The following is a 27,736-nucleotide window of genomic DNA, read 5'->3' on the forward strand; positions in this document are numbered from 1 at the left end:
ATGCTGCAGAAATCTGGAAATTGCGGGGTCTTTCAAATGGATTACAACGGTGTACTCTCGGCGACCACAATTTCAGGACAATTATGTTGGAAATCCATCCATTTGTGCCACAATATGTGGCTATTGCATTAATGAATACAGGCTACTGCACTCGGGAGCAAGTTTCACCCATGTGCAAGTATGTGAAGTAAAATAAATTCTGTATTTGACTACCCTTGGATTTATGTATCCTCTTCAACACCTTCCCCATTTATAACCTTCCTATCCTGTCCAAGGTCATTATTGGCATTCATATAATTTGTTTTGGCAATTTTTTTTGCTCTTTCCCTGAAGGCTTTGCCTCTGTTGTGGCACAGTTCGACTGGCGTTCGGCATCCTTTTACCTCAAATAGCCATTCTTTGTGTGAGCCTAGACAATGAATGTTGGCATGCTAATTCATTGTGTGGGCAACACAGGCGAACCCAGTCCTCTTCACCAGATATACACTCATTTTACAGCAGGGTCACTGGATAGAATAGGAACCCTAGCTGTGTCCATGAGAGTAATAACTAAAATAGAAGCTAGTTGCATTATCAGTGCTTATTTTTAGCACTTTTGTTCAAATTTGGTATTGAAGCACTTTCACAATTCTCGTGCCATTCTGTATTTCAGCTGTGGAGAAGGCTAAGCCTAAAGAACAGTCCATGCCTGCTCGTGGTGCAGTTATCAACACTCTCAAGCCTAAGCCAAAAGAACAGCCCAAGTCTGCCCCCGGTGTAGTTACCAACACCATCAAGGCTAAGCCTCAAGATCAGCCCAAGCCTGTCCCTGGTGCAGTTACCAACACTATCAAGCCTAAGCCTAAGGAACAACCCAAACCCGCCTCAGGTACAGTTATCGATATGGTGAAGGATTGTGTTTTATTCCAAATGTTTGCTCCTGATTTTTTTCCATATTACATTTTGGAGCTTGTTTTAAATACCATTTTTAGATGCACCTTTATAAGTAATAGGAAAAAACCCTGAAACTAATGGAAATCTGTGCGTCTTTTCTGCTGTGTAGGCAGAACTCAGCAAATTGGGAATTCCTGCATAAGGTACGCACAGTTGACAGTCCTAGCATTTGGCGCTGGGACACACTGAAGGGATAATTGGGGCCATTCCAACGTGTAAGCCATCAAGTAGAATTGGGTGGGGAGGAAGATGGTAGGGAAGAGGGATTATAGTTTGTGTGGGGGCTGAGGGTGGGAAAAGTGTTTGGTAAAAGGAAGGATGGGGAAATGGTTTTAAAAGGAAGGTGGAAGAATGCCTGGTGAGGGAATGGGGGGGTGGGTGGCGAGGAGGAGGAAGAGAGAGAATGGTGGATAAGGGGAAAGATGAGGGTGGTAGAATGAGGAGGCGAAGATAAGAGGCAGAAGCTAGGAGTAATGCTTTGAGGGGGGGGGGGGGACAGTACCGATATAAATTGGAGGGGGGGGGGAGAGGGAAAGAGTGTTAGTACAAGTACTTGAAGAAGAGACAAGTACCAGTTTGTAAAGGTGAATGGAAGAAGATCAGCAGCTTAACTGGGTTGAAGGCAGGAAAGGGAAGTAGGTTGTATGAAGGTTGGGAAGTGGGAGAAGCGTGCCAATATGAACTGGAACTGTCTTTTTGAAAGGGTGAAGAGTTGGATGGGATGTAGTGTCTTTGAAATAGGCTCGGAAGAGGTAGTGTGCCTTTGTGAACTAGGGTGATGGGGATTGGCTGTGGGAGAGTGACTATTGACGTAGCTTTCAAGTAAGTGACGGTCTGTTGAAAATCCAAATGGCACTTTTTTAACATTAAAAATCTATTAATTATAAAGAATGAAAATGCTTAAAATCAACTGGAATATCAATTTTTATGTAAAAATTCAGAATTCTGGAAACAAGTCCCAGCCACCCCCCCCCCTCCCCCCATCCTGGAAATAAAGTACAAATGTTGTGATTTCAGCATTTAGATTTCCCCTTCAGGCTTTCAATACAATATTTGCTCAAGGACAAAGCCTGTGTGACTACTTGTTTTTGCATGTCACGGCTGTTTTTGATTTGTCAGCTTTTCTTTGAAGATATTGGTGGTTTTTACTACTTTTCTAGTTCGGCATGTATGGTCAGGGACAAGATCTTAATACAGGTGAAAGACCATTGTCCAAACTGCTGCTTCTAGTGCCCATGTGCAGATTACTTTGCAACATTATGTACAAGTTTACCCTGGTACAATTTTGAGCAGAGTTGGGCTATATTACAGTGTTATACAGCATTGTTTCCTTGATACTATGCAATTTACTTTTTATCAATTGATCTCCCTTGGCATTGCTGACATACAAATAAATATGTTTTTTTATCTCATAGCTGTTTCTGCTTGTCTCCTACTTCATAATGCTGCTTTCCTCTGTTTTTCTATTTCTTTTCCACTGTCCTTTTTTCTCTCTCTTGCGTTGTCGATCTTGCATTCTTTCTCTTAATCGTTCTTTATCTGTGCTTCCTTCTCAATTTTTCTCTATTTCCATAATTCTGTAAGCTTCTCCTTCTATCTCCTGTCGTTTGTGTGTTTCGTCACACACACACTCTCTTACTGATGTACTCAATTTGTATATTTTACCTTGAAGCTCAGGACATACAGGAAGATGAGACGTGGACTGGGATGTACCTCTACCCAGATGGTCTTCCTATCAAAGTCCCAGTGGATCCGAAGCCACAACCCCGACCAGTACTGGCACGTCAGGGAGCCACTGCAACATGTGGAGGTGAGCAAAGAGAAAGCTAAGATGGGACCATGAGAGGGAGGGAGCAAAAAGACTGAAGACTCGGAGGGAATGGTAGAAGTTGGAGGCTGTGAGATGGGCAGTACTTTGTTATTAGCCACTGCTAAGATGGTGGAACAGCATCTGAAGTCTCTGCTATCTGAGTTGCCTGCTGGCTTTTGCTTTATCCCAGCATACATTAGTAATCTGGGTAGAGATACATCCCAGTCCAGGTTTCGTCTTCCTGTATGCCCTGGGCTTTAAGATAAAATATACAAATTTAGTAAATCAGTAAAGGAGTGTGTGTGTGTGAGGCATTGACAAAGAGAATGAAACACACAAATGACAGGAGACAGAAGGAGAAGCTTACAGAATTATGGAGAGAAAAAGTGAGGTTTGAAAGAGATAGATCAGGAAGGCGTGAGTTTTTATTTATATGGATGGTTTATTTTCAATATTTGTGTATGAAATTGACGTTTTCACAAATGTTCTTTGGTACTATGGGCTCAATTTTCCCCAGTGATTTGCGCCGTTTTTTTTGGAATAGGCTGTTTTCTTTGGCGTATTGAGTTAAATTGTTGCCTTTTTTTTTCAAACTTTCCCCCTGCGATCTGCGCCGGCGTAACGTATTTAGTTACGATTTTTCTAGACCATTTTTTTTCACCTCATCGTGTGTGATGACATGCATCGCATCATGTCAGTCGATGCAAGATATCCTGGCAGCACCCATGATGTGTTCATCCTAAGCGACAGCATTATTTCTGCCATGTTTGAGCAGTAGCCAGAAGGGCAGAGCTGGCTACTGGGAGACAAAGGGTATAGCCTGACCACCTGGCTCGTGATACCTCTACGCATAACCCAGACGGAAGCTGACAGTCAATACAACATGTCGCACATTGTGACGTGCAGCATCATTGAGAGGACCATTGGCATATTGAAACAGCGTTTCCGATGCTACTTGCTGTACTCCCCTGAGATACTCAGTCAGTTCATTGTTGTGTGCTGCATGCTGCATAACAGCCATCATGAGGCAGCAGCACCTAGTAGTGGAAGACCCACCTGCGGTGAGAGTGGCATTTGATAATGATGTGGAAAATGCAGGTGACGAGCAGGAGGAGGAGGAGGAGGATGATGATGACGAGGATGAGGAAGCCATGCAAGTGCCTGAGGCCGGAGCACGACGGCGGGGGAGGGCGGACCATTGTGCTCCTTTAACGATTGCTCGAGTCTTGCGCCAGCAGCTCATCCGTGAACGCTTTACTGATGCGACAATTATTCCACATGGATATCTTTATTGTTTGGAGCTGTTCCGTAATGTTGTGTTGTGTTAATGGAACATGATTCAGTTTTAATGTAAAATATATTTTATTCAAAAGTTTACAATGTATTTAACTTGACTTTAATAAAATTATTCTTGTATCAAACTTTACTTTAATATCACTCTTTAAGATCACTTAAAAACTTATAAACTTGTAAATTTACATAACTTACAAAAAACTTTTAATTTGAAAACAGTTACAGCAGTAACAATAATAATAACAGCAGCAGCAGCAAAGAAAGGCTGCACCCATCTCTCATCCCCTTAGTTTGAGACTGCCCGCTGCGCTTGGTCTTGGACTCTCCATGGCGCATTGTTTTTGGGCTTGGTACCAAGCTTATTCCTTCTAACTTCTCGGGTAATGCGCACTTCTTGGTGGGAGGGGGGAGGGGTGGTCAAGTGTTAATGTAAAGGCCCGGCTTGGGTCTTTTCAGAGGCTGGTGTGGGGATTGCAGTGGGAGTGGCAGTTGCTTCTGTCAATGGGTGCGGGGTCTGGGCGTGTTCCCTTATTGCAGCAGCTAATTCACACATGCCATCCCTCATGCACTCTGACAGTGTCTCAGCGGACTGCAACAATCCCTCCCTAATGGCCAGAACTACCTCTGACATTCCCTCACTCAATGCCAGTGTTGTGGTTTGCACTACCTCTGACCTTCCCTCCCTCATGGCCACTATTCCCTCACTGATGATCCCGACGAGTGTTGTTACTACTTCTGACAGTCCCCTACCTCATCACTCACCCCACTGATGGTGTCCAGGAGTGATCGGGTAAGGTCAATGTTCTCCGCACTCAATGACATAATCTGAACCACATCTGTTACATCCTGCATCTCAGCAGAGCGTGGTTGAGCTCTCCTTCCCCTCCTCACCCTGGGTGTGCCTTGCTGCATCCCACTGGGACCCCCAGCCTCGGACGGTGGGGCCCTGAGTGTATCTTGCTGCACCCCACTACTGGGACCCGCAACCTCGAAAGGTGTGAAATCATGGAATGTCCCACCAATACTCAAACCACTAGTCATGGAAGGGACTGGCATCTCCATGAGTGGCACCTCCTCCAAAGTCAGTACAACAATGGGAGCTTTATCCAGCTCCATCACCTCCCCCTCACCCCCATGTTCTTGGTCTGGGGGGTTGGATTGGAAGATGTTCTCCTCTTCAGGCTCATCCTCGTCTTGAATCATCTTCTGCATTGTCAGGGTTGGCCTCAAGTTCTGCAAAAGATAACAACAGTCAAATGGTTAGCAGCAGAAGAGGGGGCAGGGTGGGTGGCATGAGTAGGCTCACACATCGCAGGCCAGGCAGCAGGCTGATTTGAAGGACCATGATGAATTTGCAGGACTTGCCGTCTCCCTTGAGTGTGGGCCCAGCTTGTGCAGTACTGATTGCTTTTTTCCAGGTAGGACCCATCAAAGCAGCGACCCTCTCTTCCAAGGGTGTCAGTGGGTGCAGATTTGCCGGGCCTCCTCCTGTTCGAATTCTTTCCCTTTTATTATGTGTCACCTTCCTCTACAAAGATGAAGATGCAACTTTTTAAGAGAAGGGTGTCTTTCTGCTGGGTGGAACATATACAACTGGTCACATTTATAATTGCATTGAATAAATGAAAATATTACTTACACTAACTACTTGACCAAGGTCCTGCCATTTCTTTTTACACTGGCTTCCAGATCTCGTGGTGCTCACCATTGCGCAGTAATCTTCTGCAACTTGTTCCAGCATTTCTTTTGGTGGAACTTTTGTGTGACCTCTGCTGTTATCCAGCTCCTGCCATCTGTTCTCAATCACAGTAACTAATGCCTCCACTTCTTCCAGCAAGAAGTCCTTGGTCCGCAGTGCATCTTGTATTGGTCCAGCTGTGATTTTTCCAATGCTCTCACACAGTACTCCTCACATACACACACAACTGGCTCTTTAAAAATGGCCAGTTGCCAAATCCGAGCTGTATTGAGCAAGCGCGTCCATTGGAACGACGTCACTTTTTTTCCGTGCATGCGCAGAAGGTACGACTTTGTTTTTTGGCGCAGACAGTAGGCTCCACGCCCCCCCCCCCCCCCCCCCCCGAGGAGACTGGACATGCAGCGCGGCGCCAAATTTGAATTATACATTGGGGAAAGTTTGGCAAAATATTTCTGGCCTAGAAAACCCGGTGTAACTGGCAATACGCCAGAAAACTAGCTTGGGAAAAATTGAGCCCTATGTTTCAGCCATTAGATTAGCAAGGCCCCAAGTTTCATAGCTGGTCGGTATGCAGTTAGCTGATCTTTGTTCTGGCAGCAGTAGGACAATGCAGTTGACCTCTGTTTGGGGAAAATGGGCCATGGTCCCTGCAACTGATCACTACCCAATAACTCCTGCTGAAAAGTAAACATCAGGTGACCCATACACTCGCTAAGTTTGTCAAGGCCAACTGTCAAGGCTTGTGTGTGAAGAATGGCTCTGAGGTACCAGTGTGCTGCCAGCGCTTAGCATGACCTGTACCTGGCATGAATCAGCACCTCTAAGAGAGGAGGAGAAAATTGGGGGCAGTGGGTGTTGGTGTTAACAATAATCTCAATTATTAGCATTCATTCTGTTGTACCTAATTTTGGATTCTTTTTCACAGCTGTTGCAGTTAATGACCTGTTAAGTTCTATAGGATCAAAAATTCTGGAAGATTACATCAAAAAATCTGATTTTGAGGAAGCTATACTAGGTATGTGTTTTTCCATATTTTCAGTATGACATATTTTTAACTTTTCTATACATTCTGTTATGAGCTGCTGGCGTATGTTTTAAAAAAAAAAAAAATTGTTCCAAAAAAACCAAAATTAATGTTCCTTGTAGAACTGTATTCATTATAGGCGGTCCCGCGTATCGAGGGTGACTTGCTTCCACGCCAAAAGGGGGATGAGTTCACAGGTATTTCAATGAAGGACCTAATATTCCAGGTCCCGAACTACATGTTGAAGGGTGGAAGATGCCTGTGTATGGATTTTTTTAACATGTGTTGGTCGTTGCACACCAGCCACCACGCAGGCTTGACAGAGCTAGGTCTTGGTCCAGCAGCAAGAATTAACCAAGACGACTGGAGACCAGCTCTGCTGCACGGACCTAGTGCGCATACATATCGCAGTGTGGGCTGAGCCCTCGCCTCTTCCGGGCCCTGAACTCGCACCTCTCCTGGGCCCCGATCACGTCGCTCCACGATCACTCGCAGCTCCTGCTGTACCTGCCCACGCTCCAATCAGCGACCTGGATTTTGGTGACGTCCAGTCACACACACACGCACACACGTACACATTTCCCTCTCTCGCCTTTTCACCTACTTCCACAAGTCATAATCCTTATTTTCATTTATAATATCACTATTGTCAGTTTTTGAGGGGGTTGACCACATTGCTCTTCACCACCCTCTTTTTCCTAATATAATTGTAAAAGTGTTTTGTGTTGATTTTGATATCCCTTCCAAGTATCTTTTCATACTCCTTTTTGTAGCTCTTACTATCTGTTTTGTTACCCTTTGCTGTTCTTTGTATCGCTCCCAGTTGTCAGGATCTGTGCTTTTTTTTTGCATTTTTGTGTGCTTTTTCTTTTACTTTAATGTTGTCCTTTATCTCTTTAGTCACTCCTTTGCATTTCTCTGTTTCAAACACAACATTGAACTGTCATATTATGGTTGCTATTGGATAAATGTTCACTTACTGTTAGGCTGTCAACTAAATCTGGTTCATTACTCATGAAATCTAATATGACATGCCGCCTTGATGGTAGCACTGACCACACTCGATCAGCTCCGCTGGGCAGGCCACATAGTTCGCATGCCAGACACGAGACTCCCAAAGCAAGTGCTCTATGCGGAGCTCCTTCACGGCAAACGAGCCAAAGGTGGGCAGCGGAAACATTACAAGGACACCCTCAAAGCCTCCCTGATAAAAGTGCATCATCCCCACTGACACCTGGGAGTCCCTGGCCAAAGACTGCCTTAAGTGGAGAAAGTGCATCTGGGAGGGCGCTGAGCACCTCGAGTCTCATCGCCAAGAGCGTGCAGAAATCAAGTGCAGGCAGCGGAAAGAGCGTGCGGCAAACCAGTCCCACCTGTGACAGGGTCTGTGGCGCTCGTATTTGACTGTTCAGCCACTAAAGAACTCACTTCAGGAGTGGAAGCAAGTCTTCCTCGATTCCGAGGAACTGCCTATGATGATGATTATTGTTGCAGAAAACTCCTAAACACACTCAAGAAATTAGTTATCTTTCTGACATGAGCTATTAAAATCACTGCCTTTACTACATGCTTGTCTAATCTCTATATTAATATATTATGCACAGTGGGACGAACCACGAAAAGTAGTGGGGAAGCAAGCGGCTAATGAGAGCAAGTAATTTAATATCAGTTGAGAAACAGTACTTGAGAAACTAATGAGACTAAAAGCCGACAAAACCCCTGGACCTGATGGCCTACATTCTAGGGTTCTAAGTGGTGGCTGCAGAGATAATGGATGCATTGGTTGTGATCTTCCAAAATTCCCTAGTTTCAGGAAAGGTCCCAGCAGATTGGAAGGTGGCAAATGTAACCCTGCTATTCAGGAAAGGAGGGAGAGAGAAAATCGGGAGCTACAAAGAAAGACTTGTATTTGTATAGCGCCTTTCATGACCACCAGATGTCTCCAAGCGCCTTATAGCCGATTAAGTACTTTTAGAGTGTAGTCACTTTTGTAATGTGGGAAACGCTGTAGCCAACTTGCGCACAGCAAACTCCCACAAACCGTAATGTGATAATGACCAGATCATCTGTTTTTGTTATGTTGATTGAGGGATACATATTGGCCAGGACACCGGGGATAACTCCCTTGCTCTTCTTCAAAATAGTACCATGGGATCTTGAGAGAGCAGACACGACCACTGTTTAACGTCTCATCCAAAAGACGGCACCTCCAACAGTGCAGCACTCCCTCAGTACTGCCATGGATAAAGGATTGGTGAACAGAGAATAGTGATAAATGGTTCATTCTCAGGTTGGCAGGCTGTAACTAGTGGGATGCTGCAAGGATCACCGAACGGCTGCAAGACATTCTGGGGGTAGAGGGTGAACAGCCAGAGGTCGTGGTCCATATTGGTACCAATGACGTGGGTAGAAAGAGGGATGAGGTCCTGCAGGCAGATTTTAGAGAGCTAGGAGAGAGATCAAAAAGCAGGACCTCAAAGGTAGTAATCTCCAGATTACTCCCGGTGCCACGTGCTAGTACAGAAATAGGATAGGACAGATGACTGCGTGGCTGGAGGGATGGTGCAGGAGGGAGGGATTGAGATTCCTGAGGCATTGGGAGGTGGGAGCTGTAGAAGCCAGATGGGTTGCACCTCAACAGCAGAGACCAGTACCCTCGTGGGTGGGTTTGCTAATGCTGTTGGGGAGGGTTTAAACTAGCTTGGCAGGGGAATGGAAACCTGAGACTAGATTCAGTAGGGAGAGCAGCAAAGCTGGAATTGGAAAGCAGAAAAGTAGAAAGTGAATTTGGAAGACAGAGAAAACAAGGGCTAGAAAATAGACAACAAGGAAGTTTGGCAGTGCTAAATGGTATATACTTCAATGCAAGGAGAATGGGGAATAAGGCAGATGAGCTGAGAGCACAGATAGACACTTGGAAATATGATATAGCTATTATTGAGACATGGCTGAAAGAAGGATGGGTATGGCAGCTCAACATTTCTGGTTTCAGGGTTTTGCAGACGTAATAGAAGTGGGGGGGTGTCCCACTATTGATTTAAAGAAACAAATACAGCTGTGAGGAGGAATGACATGTGAAGGATCATCAAATGAGGCCATATGGGTTGAATTGGAAAAAAACAAATGAGGCGATCACACTGCTGGGAGTAGGAGACCCCCAAACATCCAGAGGGAGATAGAAGAGCAAATATGTAGGCAAATTTCTGAGTAGTGCAAAAACTATAGGGCATGAAAGAAGTTACGCAGTACCACATAAAACATGACTTGGTGTGATTCGAGTGCTTCTGAAAAATGTTCCATCATATCAGTTAGGCCATCACAATTATGTCATCGAGCCTGCTGTCAAAATCTACCTTGAGACTTGGAGCTACCAAAATGAGATCTATTCACCCCTACAAATGTTGGTGAGCACAGAGCCAGTGTAGTCTTGCCTGCCTGGCATCATTCTGTTGCTCCTTCTCTAAAAACACAAGAAACCCATTTATACCAGTAAAGGCACCAAAAGTGGAAAAAAATTGCACCAATTGACACACAGTTCCTGAAGGGGGAAAACCTGAAAATAGCCTCAAATATTCAAAGAATATTTTTACTAGGCCATTTAAACTTAGTACTGCATCCAGCTCAGCATCCAGTAATTCTGGATGCCTACTACATATGGGTGTGATATGGTCTCAGTGCAATGGCTGGAAAAATATGTCACTCCTATGTCCTTTGAATGTTATAATAAAACATGCCTCACCTGTTTCAGGTGGGAGTTTAAATGCATAAGCAAAAAAGTTGTTTCCGGTCCATTGTTCCCCTTGAGTTGGTGCACATGGGCTTAATGGACATAGACATCAACCCAACATATCTTGAGTACAAACTGGGAAACAAATCTTGCAATGGGAGTAAGCTCACTAATCTTGTGTTGTCATCAGGTAATTTGGTCACTACCATGTCGGTTCAAAATGTGAAGTATGTAACCGCTATTAAAATATTCTCTTCAACGTCTGAAATGCAGAGTACAATGGATATATTTTATTGATTCAAGTTTCTACATGTGCTAGCCTTATTGCCTATGAGCTAGATCCCCAAATTATGGGCATTCTTGTGCTGCATGCCCAAATTTGTTTTGATTTGAGTTAATACTGTACCAATCTCTAAGCTTTTGATTGTTAAGAGTTGACAGAGTAATAGTGTTTATATATTTATATTTGCAGGGCTGGATTTTGTGACTGAATACCATTATCAGGGAAAACCTGAACCATCATATTACTGTGAGCTGTGCACATGTGAATTGCCTCTTCAGAATATTCTGTCACATATCTTTGGACTTAAACACAAGATGACTTATGTAGTAAGTATACATAGTGGTAAATGCAGTCATTCTAAAGTATTTACTTCACATATTAGTCACTTTTACTGTAGGGCTTGCTTAGAAATATCACAGTAGCCTGAATTGAACAAACAAATTTCAAATACCATATTTCCCCATTGAGATGCTGATGTGCAGGAAAAGTTGGGGTACTTTGGCAGGAATCTCCAAGAATACTTGATCACCTTCCTGAAATGGTGCTTGGCTGTTTTACTTGCATCATTGACATATTTAACAAGAAATGTGGAAACAAATGTATCCATAGTGGCAACAAAAGTTAGGATATTTGCTAAAATGTTCAAATGTTGACTCCGCAACACGTGAAATACATATCAAGTATTAGCAATCTCCACTTGGTTACAGTGCGTGCTTTTCTTGCTCCACCCTCTCTCTTGTGTTGCTAACAAAATATAGAGCGCTAATTTTTGTCAGACAGCATCCCACATAGTAAGTTCTGAATTTCTGCTACCTGGGGGAAACACCTGAGGGAGAAAATGGCCTTAAATCCATGTGCACCTCATAATCAGTTTGACAGGCATTATAATAGTATGCTAGGAATGGTTTATTATCTTTATTTCTCGGTCAGAAAATTTGTGCTCCAAGGTACCTTAAAAAAAAGAAAATAACGGTAAGAAAATACAGTCTATCTATAAGAATCAATTACATCTGCTAATGTATTATTCAGTGCCTTCCTATTGTTGCAACCTAGGTTTTGAATTATGTATCCTTAAAGATTTCCCTTTCTGTAGCAAAATTGTAAATGCGAGTGTAAAAGTATTTGATTTTGATGCAATATTGAGCAGAGGAAATCTTTTCAGTGTGTATTAAAAGTTACACTTATCTTGATAAGGAACTTTTGTTTGCCTTTCAACTGTGGATGTTACTAAGGATGAGTACTTTAAAATGATGGGTCAATACAGGTTTAAATCTGAGGATCTGAGGTCTTTAATTTAGAAGTTGCAACATTATAATTACGACTGCTGTTCAGCAGCCATAAAATTGAAAAGAATACATCACGCTAAGGTCACTGAAGCATTCTGTATAACATAACTGGATTAATTTCAAAGCCATAAATTTTACTAAAATGCGCACAGGTATCTGACTGTTTCCTAGTGAACTTTGCACTTGTTACTTTGTTTGCAGTCCTTCGATATTGCTTTTAGAGTACTGAGATTAATATACTAACTATAGACATTTTTATGCTGCATCTACTGCCCGATTTAATATTTGAGCTTTCCCCTCTAAATTTAGCCATAGAAATGAGTGACCATCATCACATTTTCCTGATAGAGCAAAGAACAGGATATCAGCAGTTATTACTGCACTTAAATGGTTGCAGCATCAAGAGAACCTACAAGCTAGATGAAGTTGGTTGGGGGGAGCAAAATTCAATGAGTACAGGAATTCAACCATGTAAGTGGGTAGCACAGTGAGGGTACAATGTATTTTCCAAGTCTTGAAGAATGTGTGTGTGTTCATTGGAGTTGTGAAAAGCACCCAACAGTGCAATTATAGATTTTCTGTTTGCAGAACTGGGTTTATCTAGAGACCATTTTTATCTTTATAAATATTAGGGTGACGGTGATTACAGCTTTTGACATTGGCGACGGGAGTAATTTTGAGGTAATGAGTTTCGAGTATTGAACATTAAAGCATATCGGCTCGAGTATGATTCCACCCCCCACCCTTCCCAGTGTAGTGGTACCTAATGACAATACTATTGGCGTGACTGTTACCAGTTCTAAATGTTAGCAATAAGGAAATACTTCTGAATGAAAAACACACTAGTATCTCTCCTATATAGCTTGTATAAATAAATTAATGTTTATTTTTCTTGGGGGTGGGGCTCAAATTTGGGATGCTGCCTATCAGCATGATATTGTGTAGTAGTCCTTCAGCTTAAATCAAGCTTCTAAACAACTACTCACTCAATACTAGTTTGCTTGAAAAATCAAGATTTTTCATTTACCTGTATGTGATTTATCTCCTTTCAGTGTCAAATATTTGGTTAAATATGGACCATACTAGAATGCCCAATTTTTATGACCATTGGTGATTTTCCATGTATAAAGCATGTTTGTTCTGTTTATTTTTCAGAAAACGAGGCATCCAGACTTATTGAAATATCATGCAGGAACGTACAAACTAATTGTTAAGAAAAAAGCAATAGAAATTGAAAAGGTTGATGGAAGAGGAACGATTCGGGTAAATATACGAGATTCTTAGGAGCAATAGAAATCCATGACGAATAGTGGCAAAACTGATTCCATCCCACTGCCTGACTACTGTCTGAGGCTGAACCATACTGTTTGCAACCTCAGCGTCATATCTGACCCTGTGCTTGTTGACCTACATTGGTTCCTGGTGCAGCAACACCGCAGTTTTAAAATTCTCAACCTTATGTTCAGTCCATCCATGGCCTCATACCTTTCTATCTCTGTAACCATCCCCAGCCCTACAACCCTACAAAAACTCTCTTTTCCTCCAATTCTGGCCTTTTGTGAATCCCTTATTCCTTTCGCCCCACCATTGGTAGTAGTGCCTTCAGCTGTCTATGCCCTAAGCTCTGGAATTCCCACCCCAGCCTCTTCACCTCTCTACCTCTCTCTTCTCCTTTAAGATATTCATTAAAACTTACCTCTTTGACCAAGGTTTTTCTCACCTGTCCTAATATCTCCTTATGTGGCTAGGTATCAAATTTTGTCTAATAATGCTCCTGTGAAGCATCTTGGGATGTTTTACTACATTAAAGGCTCTATATAAATGCAAGTTGTTAAAATACAATACCATAGTTCTTCACCTGTAACTTTCTAATTTGTTTTGCCTATGCAGTAAGCAGAATGCAAACATTAATTGTAAAAATGATTGAGAAGCTGCCTTAGTAGCAAGAACAACAACTTGCGCTTATGAGGAGCAAGAGGTAGTGGCAGGAGAGGTTTAAGGAAGGATTGCTTAGGTCTTACTGGTGGAGTGATGAAAGAGGCAAGAGGCCAGAATTGGAGGACCGCAGCAATCTTGGGAGGGTTGTAGGCCTGGAAGAAGTCAAAAGATGGCGAGGGGCAAGGCCATGGAGGGATTTGAAAACAAGGATGAGAATTTTTAAATTGTCGGACCGGGAACCAGTGTAGGTCAGCAAGCACAGGGGTGATGGGCGAATGAGACTTGGTGCGTGTTAGGATACGGGCAGCAGAGTTTTGGATGAGCTCAAGTTTACGGAGCATGAAAGGTGGGAGGCCATTCGAATAGTCAACTATAGAGCTGAGAAAGTTGTGGATGAGCGGAGGCGGGTGATGTTATGGAGGTGGAATTAGGCAGTCTTGGTGATGGAGCGGATATGTGTTTGGAAGTTCATCTCGTTTGGAAGCTCATCTCGAGGTCAAACACAACACCAAGATTGTAAACGGTCTGGCTCAGCTTCAGACAGTTGCCAGGGAGAGGGATGGAAACTGTGATCAGGGAACAGAGTTTGTGCAGGGCCAAAGACGATGACTTTGGTCTTCCCAATATTTAAATGCAGGGAGGAGAGTTTTAAATTGGGGGACCAGGAGCTAATGTAGGTCAACAAGCACAGGAGTGGTGGATGAGTGAGACTTGAGCATAAGTGAAGTTGCCTTTGAGCTCCACTGGTACTTTTCTTTATGGCTAAGTTTACAGATACAGCAATTACATTTTTTAATATGCTAGTCAATAGCAGTTAGCATTTAGCTTCATCAAAATGTTTGTTGCCAAATGAGGGTAAACCTTTCATACTGTATTGATTGTGCCCTTCTTTCGCTCCATGATGGATTTTGAGCCAGTGACTTCTCTTACACTAATTGGGATCGTTATTTTGAGAATCAAATCTGGAGTTGCCAGCTGAACATTGTGCTCCTTAGGGCAGATTTTTCTAATCAGTAATGCCCATTTTTTGGACACAGTGGGCATTATCGATCATAAAATGCAACCGACATTGGTCACACTGGATTGTCTCTGATTTTACACGTTGCATGCATTTCCAGTGCTGAAACAGGGAGGAGCCTCACTAATATTTAAAATAAATTGGGGTGATGGCGTTTTGACATGCATGCACTTTTCGATTTGCTGTGAAGCAGGGTTGGTGCAGTCTGAGCCATAGCTTATGTGTGTGTGTGTATATTTGTCTACATAGGGGATCTGCATCTAGATTAGCTGCTGCTGTAATCAATTTAAAGCAACCATAATCCCATAAGTAATGATTAAAAATAGTCTTTTTAGGATTTGAAACATGACAGATCTCTCTTTCCTCCCCCCCCCCCCCCACCCCATTCCCCATCATGGGGTTGTTTTTGTTCTTCAAATGATATGCATCCTCCACACTACAATTCTACCTCATTGCTCCATCAAGTCCTCAAGGATAATGGCGTACAGGTTTTGGCACTTGGTTTTATTTTAGTTTTGTTTGAAAATAAACTAGCACAATGGCACAGGTCCTGATACCTTATTGCATGTGGGAGTAGAGATCATGTGCGACCCTGCCAATCCAAATGGTTCCCCCAGAACCAGACAAAGCTTAACTCCTATGGCGAAGGATGCAAAGATAATTTATGCTTTAATTCTTGAAGGTATAATGAAATGGGGAACATCTCATTGAGAGGATTTTTCTGTACATTGAATTATTGTTAGAAGTGCTGTTCTCTGCAGGCGCACTAAACTTTACAGAAAGGCAGAAGAAAAGCTATTTGAATGTTCTTTAAATATACTGAAATTGATATTTTAATAGAACAAATTTGGCTAATGTTTTTACTTCAAAGTGAAATGTCTTTAAATTCCAGGTAGTCCGAGATTTTGGTGGACGTGCATTTAATGAGAAGATGCCTCGTCTGAGATCTGAAGATGGTAAATCATCAGCATTCACTACTTTTAGTGTAGACAGTAAGAGGCTTACAAAACAATATGAAGGTGCCTGTATGTTCCTTTATCATTGAAGTTATTTTAATTCTCTTGACTCATCTCAGTAGTACATGTAGCAAATGATTTACCATTTGCCACATATTACAAACTTGTGGAATAATTGAGCTTGATCCAACTTTCATGCCTGTATGAATGTTTTACCTTCTGAGTGGCTAATGATCATCTGGGAGGAGGAACTGGCAGCAATGCAGACAATAAATATGATGGCTATCTGATTTGTACATTAATTATTTTTACATCTGTACTGTTGCATTAGCCAGCCCTAGTTCCTCAGTGTGTGTAGAGGCAAGGGGAGCTACCCAGTTGTATGGAGGAGCTCTTCAAGCAGTTTATGATGTGCTGATAAACTGGTATGATTCTCAAGTGAAAGTCTCCCATGAACAAATGTATTGGAGAATTTGGCAGACTAGAGCTGTCTTCTCCATTTGGTCTGCTAAATGATGCTACAGTATTTGAAGCTGTCGGATTTTATTTGGTGTATATTTTTTTGAGACACTAGGTTTTAATTATTTAAACGTGTTTTTTAATTTTAGGAAGTCAGCAGTCAATAATGGAATACAGCAGTATTGACCAAGACCAGAGCACTAACATAGAAACCTCTCGCTCTCTGGATACTGGGACAAAAATGTCTTGTGCAAACACAAGTTCAAAACCTTCCAGCAGCGCAAGTACCTCAAAAGGTATGTTTGTCTACAACATTATAATATTTCCTGTCTCAAAATAAAATTCAATTCATTGTGCCACAGAGGAGAGTTTGCTTCTGCAGTTTGTTGTGCAATGAGTTCCCTATCTTGTCTGTAGTGGTGGAAATCTGAGGAATCCACCTAGATGTATTTTCACATTTGTTAGAAACTGTTACAAAACAATACAGGCTTAATATTGATAGTAGGTCATTTGTCTGATTGCCCTAATGGCAGGACAGAGCTAAATATACTTATAGAATTAAATGTTTTGATTTATACTCTACTCATGAGGGAGAATCTTGTGTTGAACCACATACAATTGTGCATGTGGAATAAAAATCACGTGAAATGCTTAATCATGTGCATTATTTTGAACTGAGCATTTAATATTAGTTCTTAAAGGAGGTAGTAACTCTAAAGATAACCAATGATGGTAACTACCTATTCGTTGGGAACTTGTGCTTTTTTTTTAAAAAAAGCTATCGGAGGTCAGAGAGCACCACCACAATGCAACATGGCTATTTTCTGCTGCATCAGGGCAACCTGGTGATCTACATTTCATTTTGAGCCTGTTTATATTTACAAAAAAAATCTACTCATCACATCCTCACCCTGACCTCCAATGTTTTTGGGTCGCTAGTTTAGCAGGATAAGTTTTAGAATGTAGTTGGCGATTACTGAGGTACAATATTGCTTGCGGTTACGTGTACCTACTTTCTTGATCGTTTTGCCTCATTTGCACAACCTGATTATTTGGCTTGTACAGTGGCCTGCTCCCACTCCCACTTGTAATAAGAAAGGAACAAAGTATCTACAAGGCAGCAGGAATATAACAAAACAAATACAATAGTAAGAATAAGAAATAATATGGGGAAGGAAAAGGCATGTAATCTTCAAGAGGGAGAAAAAGGGAAAAATTAAAGAAGATACAAATAGTAGAACTTTCCTGTAGGTAACTTCAATTACAGAGGAGAGAATTGCCCAAGTTGATGCTGTCATCAGGAAGCCTAACCATTAGGCAGGGTGCCGTACTCAACAATCATTCTCCACTTCTACATTGCCTTCTGTATTCCTATCTAAGTTCAATATTGCTGAAACTTTCATCCATGTTTATATCACCTCGAGTCTTGGTTTCTTCAGTCACCAGTGCCTCTAGTTGCACAGTGCACAAAGCCCATTTTGCAACCTGGACAAGCTTGCAATCCCATTACTTGTGGCTTCTGTCCCGCAACATATTGACATTGAAATACTAATTTCACTTTCATATGCCTCCTTGCCCTCTCTCCAACCTAACTTAGTAACCATCTGGCTTCTCTTCTCCGCAAACCCCCTCCCCGGAAATTCGATGTTCTGCCTCTCTCTGCTCCACCATTAGCAGCTGAATCTTCAGCCATCATGTCCTGCATGCTGGAATTCTCTTCTTAAACTTCTTTGCCATGGAATGCTGCTGAGTAATTGTATGGTAAAGTGGCATTGTGAGCTTCGGTACACCATTGCTACAACATTTCAGCTGATGGCTCCTTGCTGGAGATTCTGATTCCTCTGAAGGTTCCCATGTTTTATACCCCCTTATCTGCCATAGCAATCACCAGGTTTACAACAACAGGGTGCATTTATATAGTGCCTTTAAAGTGGAATACACCTTGAGGCATAAAGGAAAACTAAACTGGATTTTGTATCGATCTGCACAGTAGAAGCCATTAAAAATATCCAAATAGGGAATAATCAAGGGAGGGAGGAACTTAATACAATCACTATCAGTAAATAAGTAGTACTTGGTAAAATAATGGGGCTAAAAGTGGACCTGATGGCTTGCATCCTCGGGTCCTAAAAGAAGTGGCTGCAGAGATAGTGAATGCATTGGTTGTAATTACCAAAATTCCCTGGATTCTAGGGAGGTCCCAGCGAATTGGAAAACCACAAATGTAACGCCCCTATTTAAAAAAGGAGGCAGACAAAGCAGGAAACTATAGCCTAACATCTGTCATTGGGAAAATGCTGGAGTCCATTATTAAGGAAGCAGTAGCAGGACATTTGGAAAAGCAAGATTCAATCAAGCAGTCTGCATGGTTTTATGAAAGGAAAATCATGTTTGACAAATTTGCTGGAATTCTTCGCGGATGTAACGAGCAGGGTGAATAAGGGGCTGATGTGCAACGTTCACCACATGTTAAAAAAATCCATGCACAGGCATCTTCCATCCCTGGAGTTCAGGACTGGAATATCGGGTCCTCCATTGAAACATCAGTGAACTCATCCCTTTTGGTGTGGAAGCAAGTCATCCTCGTTCGAGGGACCGCCTATGATGATGATGATGATGATAAGAGGGAACCAATGGATGTGGTGCATTTGGATTTCCAGAAGGCATTTGATAAGATGCCGCATAAAAGATTACTGCACAAGATAAAAGTTCACGGGGTTGGGGGTAATATATTAGCATGGATTGAGAATTGGCTAACAGGAGACAGAGTTGGGATAAATGGGTCATTTTTCAGTTGGCAAAAAGTAACTAGTGGGGTGCCACAGGGATCGGTGCTGGAGCCTCAACTGTTTACAATCTATATTAATGACTTGAATTAAGGGACCAAGAGTAATGTAGCCTAGTTTGCTGAGGATACAAAGTTGGATGGGAAAGCAAATTGTGAGGAGGACACACAAAATCTGCAAAGGGATATAGACAGGCTAAGTGAGTGGGCAAAAGTTTGGCAGATGGAGAATAATGTGGGAAAATGAAAGGTTATCCACATTGGCAGAAAAATAGAAAAGCAAATTATAATTTAAATGGAGAAAAATTGCAAAGTGCTTCAGTACAGAGGGACCCTGGGGGTCCTTGTGCATGAAACTCAAAAAAGTTAGTAAGCAGGTGCAGCAAGTAATCAGGAAGGCAAATGGAATATTGGCCTTTATTGCAAAGGGGAATAGAGTACAAAAGCAGAGAAGTCCTGCTACAACTGTACAGGTTATTGGTGAGGCCACACCTGGAGTACTGCGTACAGTTTTGGTCTCTGTATTTAAGAAAGGATATACTTGCATTGGAGGCTGTTCAGAGAAGGTTCACGAGGTTGATTCCGGAGATGAGGAGGTTGACTTATGAAGATAAGTTGAGTAAGTTGGAGAAGAATGAGAGATGATCTTATCGAAACATAGAAGATAATGAGAGGGCTGGACAAGTTGGATGCAGAGTGTATATTTCCACTCAGGGGAAACTAAAACGAGGGGGCATAGTCTCAGAATAAGGGGCCACCCATTTACAACTGAGATGAGGAGGAATTTATTCTGAGTTGTAAATCTGTGGAATTTTCTGCCTCAGAGAGTTGTGGAGGCTGGGTCATTGAATATATTTAAGGCGGAGATAAACAGATTTTTGAGCGATAAGGGAATAAAGTGTTATGGGGAGCGGGCAGGGAAGTGGAACCGAGTCCATGATCAGATCAGTCGTGACCTTATTAAATGGCGGAGCAGGCTCGAGGGGTCAAATGGCCTACTCCTGCTCCTATTTCTTGTGTTCTTGTAAACCAAAGAGAAAGGGATGACCAAAATGTTAGTAAAAGAGGAGGGTTTTAAGGAGGCTTTTAAAGGAAAAGGGGGAGTTGGACAGGTGAAGCAATTAGGTCCTTGTTGGCTTAAAAAATAAGGATGAGAATTTTAAATTTGTGGCCTTGAATGATCCAGAGCCAATATAGATTAGTGAGTACATGGATGGTGGGTAAGTAGTATTTGATATGGGATAAGATAGCAGCAGCAGATTTTAGGATGAACTGATATTTATGGCAGGTAGAGGATGGGTTTGTTATGGAGGCCAAAGATGACAACTTCATTCTTCCTAGTGTTTTAACTGGAGGGAATGGTCCCTCACCCAAGAAATGTATTACCAGTACGAACGAGCATTCTACTTTATTTTAACATACAAGATATTAAGAACTTTTTGCAACAATTAATTTTATTTCAGCTGATTCTCGGTCAGATCCCAAGTATCCTCGACATGAGTCCTCAACAAGTAAACGTGACCAGACTAGGAAAAGAGAAAGCTCTAAAGGTAGACAGATTTTAAGTATTCTAACTATTGTTATTGCCAAATAGATTCATTTAAAAGTCTGTAGTTATATTGCCTAGGTTTTTAAAAAATCAAAATCCAAGTAAAAATAAAGCTGGTTTGGTGGTGTACATGTATGGTGTTCTGCACACACAGCATGGAGTGGTAGTACACAGCTTTGTATTATCATAAATTACCACTTGGAGGGAAAATAAGAAGGGAAGCTGTTTAGTGTATCTCCTAGCAGTTGGTTGGAGAATTATATTTTTGTTTTGAGTCTTTGCTATGCATCATCTGTATTTTGCACTAATTCCAATAGAAATGAAAAAGCAATAGATAATTTTTCAACTATAAAATTGATCTTACAAGTAATCTGTACAAGGTCATGTACTTTGTTATATGTGTCACTTTTTAAAAATGTTTTTAAAGACATTAGACATTCTGGAGAAGACTGGCGAGATGAATGGGATCGTTCTATTAAGCGGACAAAATCTATTAAGCAAGATGAAAAAGAGCGAGCGAGAGAAAAAGAGCGAGCGAGAGAAAAAGAGCGAGCGAGAGAAAAAGAGCGAGCGAGAGAAAAAGAGCGAGCGAGAGAAAAAGAGCGAGCGAGAGAAAAAGAGCGAGCGAGAGAAAAAGAGCGAGCGAGAGAAAAAGAGCGAGCGAAAGAAAAAGAGCGAGCGAAAGAAAAAGAGAGAGCGAAAGAAAAAGAGAGAGCGAAAGAGAGAGCGAAAGAAAAAAATAAACATTCTGACAGCGATAAAGATCGGAGACGGGAAAGCAAATGGGACTCCACAGATGACTCCAAGAAAAGAGATAAGTCTAGGTAATGCATTGTGTGCAAATAACTTTTTATTTTTGTCTGCAGTGATGCTAAAGCACTGTGATTTATGAAGGATATTGTAAAAGGCTCCTCTTAATAACATTCTCAAACTCATTGAGAGAACAGGAGAAAGTGGTACAGGTTGGACCTCTCTGGTTCAGTACCCTTGGGACCTGACTGGTGCCGGACCAGAGAATTTTCTGAAGCATGGGAGGCCAACTGGTGACAATGCTGCTGACAATGACCCGGACGCGTTCTGCGCATACACGGCGCAGAAGCCTATTGCACAGCATTTAGTCGTCCAGAATCGCTCCGTTTTTTTAAATCCTCAGACCCAACATCCGGGCCTCAGTCAGCTGCCTTCCCTTTCCTTCCCTTCCCTTCCCCGGCCCGCTTATCTCAATGAGCATCAACACCTCAAAAATACACACACACACACACACACACACACACACACACACACACACACAGAAAAACTAGAGATCGAGATAAAGTGGAAGATAAAGTCAAGGAGAGACGTTGACCCTTACCCATGATCCTACTCCCGGCGCCAGTCCGTATGCAAGTTGCAAGCAGAGCTTGACTAGTGGAAGTGGCAGCTCCTCGCACGAGACACACACACACAAAAAACCCAGAGACCGCAGTCTTGCACACACACCACACACGTTCTTGCAGCGTGGAGTGTGCGATGGATCCTGATATGCAGAATCAGAGTCTGCCTCCCTAACATAATAAGAACATAAGAATTAGAAACAGGAGTAGGCCATTTAGCCCCTCGAGCCTGCTCCGCCATTCAATAAGATCATGGCTGATCTGGCCGTGGACTCAGCTCCACTTACCCGCCCTCTCCCCGTAACCTTTAATTCCCTTATTGGTTAAAAATCTATCTATCTGTGACTTGAATACATTCAATGAGCTAGCCTCAACTGCTTCCTTGGGCAGAGAATTCCACAGATTCACAACCCTCTGGGAGAAGAAATTCCTTCTCAACTCGGTTTTAAATTGGCTCCCCTGTATTTTGAGGCTGTGCCCCCTAGTTCTAGTCTTCCCTACCAGTGGAAACAACCTCTCTGCCTCTATCTTGTCTATCCCTTTCATTATTTAAAATGTTTCCATAAGATCACCCCTCATCCTTCTGAACTCCAACGAGTAAAGACCCAGTCTACTCAATCTATCATCATAAGGTAACCCCCTCATCTCCGGAATCAGCCTAGTGAATCGTCTCTGTACCCCCTCCAAAGCCATTATATCCTTCCTTAAGTAAGGTGACCAAAACTGCACACAGTACTCCATTTGCAGCCTTACCAATACCCTATACAGTTGCAGCAGGACCTCCCTGCTTTTGTACTCCATCCCTCTTGCAATGAAGGCCAACATTCCATTCGCCTTCCTGATTACCTGCTGCACCTGCAAACTAACTTTTTGGGATTCATGCACAAGGACCCCCAGGTCCCTCTGCACCGCAGCATGTTGTAATTTCTCCCCATTCAAATAATATTCCCTTTTACTGTTTTTTTTTCCAAGGTGGATGACCTCACATTTTCTGACATTGTATTCCATCTGCCAAACCTTAGCCCATTCACTTAACCTATCTAAATCTCTTTGCAGCCTCTCTGTGTCCTCTACACAACCCGCTTTCCCACTAATTTTGTTACACTACACTCTGTCCCCTCTTCCAGGTCATCTATGTATATTGTAAATAGTTGTGGTCCCAGCACCGATCCCTGTGGCACACCACTAATCACCGATTTCCAATCCGAAAAGGACCCATTTATCCCGACTCTCTGCTTTCTTTTTGCCAGCCAATTTTCTATCCATGCTAATACATTTCCTCTGACTCCGCGTACCTCTATCTTCTGCAGTAACCTTTTGTGTGGCACCTTATCGAATGTCTTTTGGAAATCTAAATACACCACATCCATCGGTACACCTCTATCCACCATGCTCGTTATATCCTCAAAGAATTCCAGTAAATTAGTTAAACATGATTTCCCCTTCATGAATCCATGCTGCGTCTGCTTGATTGCACTATTCCTATCTAGATGTCCCGCTATTTCTTCCTTAATGATAGTTTCAAGCATTTTCCCCAACCCCCCCGGATAGGTCAGAGCGCTTTACACAATACACAGAAACGGACCACCCTCCCACCCCCCGAGAGAGCTGCAGGCAGTGCCATTGTGCAACATGCACGCACTGTGTCTATGGCTCCCGCTCGCAGCCTGTGGGCGTGGTCCCCAGCACCAGCAGAACCCGCACTGACTGACAGCCGCTCCAGCCAATCACCACACATGCTCACTGACTGACAGCTGCTCCAGCCAATCGCTGCGCACGCACACCGCAGCAGCACCCCAGCCCGCGTGCTGCAACACCGCTTAAAGGAGCAATCCACGCCGGGAGTGATGCCGGACTAGGGATGTTTCCGGACTAGAGTCCCGGACTGGAGAGATACAACCTGTAGTAGTAATCAGGCATAGACATGGAAAAAGTTTGGGTCAGTGGAGAGAACATGAGCAGTAGACTTGTCATCTAGCCATGGTTGTTAGTGCCCTATAGTTAGCCCAATTATGGCTTCTTTGTTTCTTTTGATGGAGCCCGAAATTTGATTCCGAGAGATAAATATCATGCCAGTCATATGAATTTATCATATCTAGTCAAAACCAGATCAGAATCAGGATGGCACCTCAGCAAGAGGTGAAGAACCTACTAGGGATTCTAAGGAACTGAATGGTATCAGGTGCACAATATGCCTTGAAAAGATGCTACATGCCCATATTTGTATATCAATTGTAAAATATTGTAGGGGACACAGCTCTGACTAATATCCAAGGCCATAGACTGGGAAGAAATTTCTTGAAACCAAGAGTAAGGGAAACTCTTGAGTTCAAGTAGTACACCATGAAGTCCATTTCAGGATTAAAATTCAAGGCAAGAAACCATAATAATCAGTGCTGCCAGAGTTTTAAACCTGAACGTGGCTCCTTCACAGGTGTTTGATCATGGAAGAGTTAAAATGCTCCACTGCCTTCCAGTTCCAAGCTGGCAGCTCTGCCACTTCCCCATTTCTTTCACTAATACAATATTCCTGCCAGGTGTTCACCTACGCCAGGCTCAATAGGAAGAGGTTTGTATTGACCAGTGGGAGTGCATTGTCAGATACTTGGGATAGAGTAAATTTATTGAATTTGAAAGATTCAGCTACATTGCATCAGTGGTCATGATGTGAGGCTTACCAAAGGAGAATGTTGCTGAAAAAGCTGTTTTATTTATTCTAGCATGAGGGTAATAGAAGCAGTGCTGAGAAGCCGGAAAATGAGTAAATTTTATTCCTTTTACTTTCATCAAAAAGCTGGTGGTTGCCTGTACAGAATACAACATAATGTATCCAAATGATACACATGAAATGTGTTCCCATTTGCACTTGGAAAATAGAATTTTGCAGTTTTCCCATTGTACTGGAGTGGCTATTTTAAGAGCCAGCAAAACTGTCCACCTTGATCTGTGGAACTGCACTTCCTTCCGGGAGAAATCTGAAATGTGGCAGAGCAGTCTCTCCTATTAGACTCCTCTAATGCCAGGCACTTGAAATCAGACAGATGCGTCTCCTAACCTGAGTGGTTGCTGCTATGTTATGTGGCAGAGATAAATAAATAAATAAAGGACTATTTCCTCCAGTTTGCCTGTAGTGAGGAACTTTTCATTCTCTTGATGAAGGTCTTGTCCTCCTATCACTCTGACTCAATTGAGATATGACCATTGTCCAGATGCAGTATCTTTCTTCACTCGTGAGGGGAAGGCAAAATATGAAGATAGCTATCTGGTTGATTTCTTAGAAGTCGTGTCCATAACTGTACCCTACATTCTAATGATCATATTGAGTACTTGAAAATTGTTTTGTTTTTCTCATAGGAGCTGTCAAGACGATGACCGCAAAGGATCTGATGCCAGTTACCGGGTACCAGTAAAGGCAAGTGAAAAATTTAAGCAAGATTACTATTTAAAAAAAATAAATAAATAAATAAAAATTATCACAATACTTCATCCATTCCAAAGAATCAAATCTTGTGCTTTAATACAAATACACTCAAAGCATTATTTATTTTTAAGACTCTGAAACTGATCTATATTCATCCCAGTTGCCATCTTTTAACATTTGAGTTTGTATTTACTGCGATCTGTCAGTTCTCCTTTGTGCTTTAATATTATTGACGGCTCGGTGACATGTTTTGTTTAGAAAGATAACCTGCAGTAATATGTTGAGGTTTTGCTCCACTGGTTCTCAAACAGATGAGACATTAGGTATGTCCAAGTCAATGTTCCCTATAATTTTTCTTGGGGCTACGAGGCCCCTTCAAAGTACTGTGCGCATGTGGTTTTTGCATTGAAAAGCTGGCTGCACAGGATCCATGGAGCGTTGCGTGGCCGCACAGCTTATGGGGACATTGGTCCAGGTAGAGTTCTGCTAACCTCTCTCTACACCACCTCAGACAATGCCATCTTTTTATTTTGTTATTTCTTCCATTTCCAGTATTATGCTCCCCATAATCCTTACTGCAACCCCCATCGCCATGCCTCTATCTACCTTCTCTCCTATAACTTGGCTTGAATCCCTCCTTGAACAAGCCAACTGCTACCCTGTCTGCTTCTCTTGGAATTTTCTGTAGCTGCTTCCTTAAGAGCAGCAACCCCAACTTCCCCATCCTCCACTCTTGTGATCTTCACACTTAGTGTGCTAATTGGGAACTAACCTCACCAACCCATTTGCTGTTCCATTCCTCACTGAATTACATCTACACACCCTAATCCAATTACTCCTCACCCTCTAACTCCACTTCACTGAAAAACTGTATTTGGTGGTTCTTCCTCTTGTGCAATGCCTTGGCAGAGTAACTTGTAACCATTTTTTTTTGTAAAGACTTGTGCTCCCCCTGTTTCTTTCTTCCCATTTTCACTTTTAAAACTACCTTTTACTTTTCCATTTAACTATTCTAATATTTTTTTTCTTTCAAACAATTCACATAACCATTTTTCTTCTGACTCCGACTGTACATTTTAGGTTTTGTTGGCTGAAAAGCCAGCTCTAGAGGCTGCTTTCCTGGCTAATAAATAACTCAGAATCTGAAATTGACATGGTCATGCCCTCGACGTGACAGTCAGTCTTTGATATATGAAAGCAGGGAGAATTGCTGATGGTGACAGCCCACCATAGAACCTGATTGTTCTCACACAATCGAACCCTTCTATGGCACATTGAGAATTGGGAAAAGAGCAAGTGGTATAACTGTACCAAGATTAGCTTCATTTAAATTTCTGTTTGTTTGCTCAGTGGAGAAAACCTCCATATAGTAGATGAATTCAAGCTGTTCATTTAAAGTCACCCAAAAAAGAACAAGTATCAATGAGAGTGTTCCATTCTTTGTCGAAATGTTTACTAGAAATGTTTTTTAAAGTAATCTTGGTGTTAACAGCTATAGTAATCTTAGTTCTTTATATTTTGCAGTGTGGTCATTCTGAACCTGAAGATATCATAAAGAAGGAGATTTTGGGATATTTGGTGAGTGCAAAATTTGAATTTTGTGAGACTGTGCTAAGAATTAGAATTGAAATCCAAATATTTTAACTACAGTGTAAAGACAATTTGCAGTTTTATTTTGCAATTTAAATCCGTGGGTTTAAAGACCAATTATCCAAAAATGCCAAACAAAACAAGTTACAATTGATCAGCAAAATGAATGCACTTTAAAAAAAATTCCAAAAGTGAATACAAATAAATTTTGACAAAGATGATGAAGGACAGATGTGAAGATAATAGAGCTGTCAACACAATAGTAATCAAACACCAAGGTAAAACTGCAGTATATTAGCCCTTTCAGAAGTTGGCAAGTATATCTTTGTAGGTAGCAAGTGTCTAAGGCTGCAGTTATACTGCAATACTGGTGTAAGTCAGTAGCTGTAGAGTTCGAAATGTAGCTGGCAAGACTAGAAATGTATTGCACTATAGCATACAATCTGTCTGCTAGGAGAGCTTTGCACATTTGTTCCATGGGTGACTATTTTGTAATAATTGCAAAGAGCAGATGACAGCATCAACTTTCATATAACATCCAAAAGACTGTTTACTAGATGTGTAAAGTTTCCATGGGATCCGATGAACTGAG

The 27,736-nt window shown here is 42.1% G+C and overlaps 1 protein-coding gene across 2 annotated transcripts in view; it reads left to right on the forward strand.

Moving 5' to 3' along the window:
* LOC139264517 (uncharacterized) overlaps positions 1–27,736 on the forward strand; it is a 122,027-nt gene that overhangs the window by 51,514 nt on the left and 42,777 nt on the right. For both annotated transcript variants that reach the window (XM_070881102.1, XM_070881103.1), the window contains exons 10-20: positions 653–868; positions 2,606–2,743; positions 6,661–6,750; positions 10,959–11,095; positions 13,211–13,318; positions 15,904–15,967; positions 16,576–16,722; positions 20,675–20,761; positions 21,188–21,584; positions 25,488–25,545; positions 27,079–27,132. In XM_070881102.1, the coding sequence (XP_070737203.1) occupies positions 653–868; positions 2,606–2,743; positions 6,661–6,750; positions 10,959–11,095; positions 13,211–13,318; positions 15,904–15,967; positions 16,576–16,722; positions 20,675–20,761; positions 21,188–21,584; positions 25,488–25,545; positions 27,079–27,132 (1,496 nt within the window). The remainder of the gene's footprint in view (positions 1–652; positions 869–2,605; positions 2,744–6,660; positions 6,751–10,958; positions 11,096–13,210; positions 13,319–15,903; positions 15,968–16,575; positions 16,723–20,674; positions 20,762–21,187; positions 21,585–25,487; positions 25,546–27,078; positions 27,133–27,736) is intronic.

The sequence above is a fragment of the Pristiophorus japonicus genome, chromosome 5, assembly GCF_044704955.1.
Source record: "Pristiophorus japonicus isolate sPriJap1 chromosome 5, sPriJap1.hap1, whole genome shotgun sequence".
NCBI classification, from domain to species: domain Eukaryota; kingdom Metazoa; phylum Chordata; class Chondrichthyes; family Pristiophoridae; genus Pristiophorus; species Pristiophorus japonicus.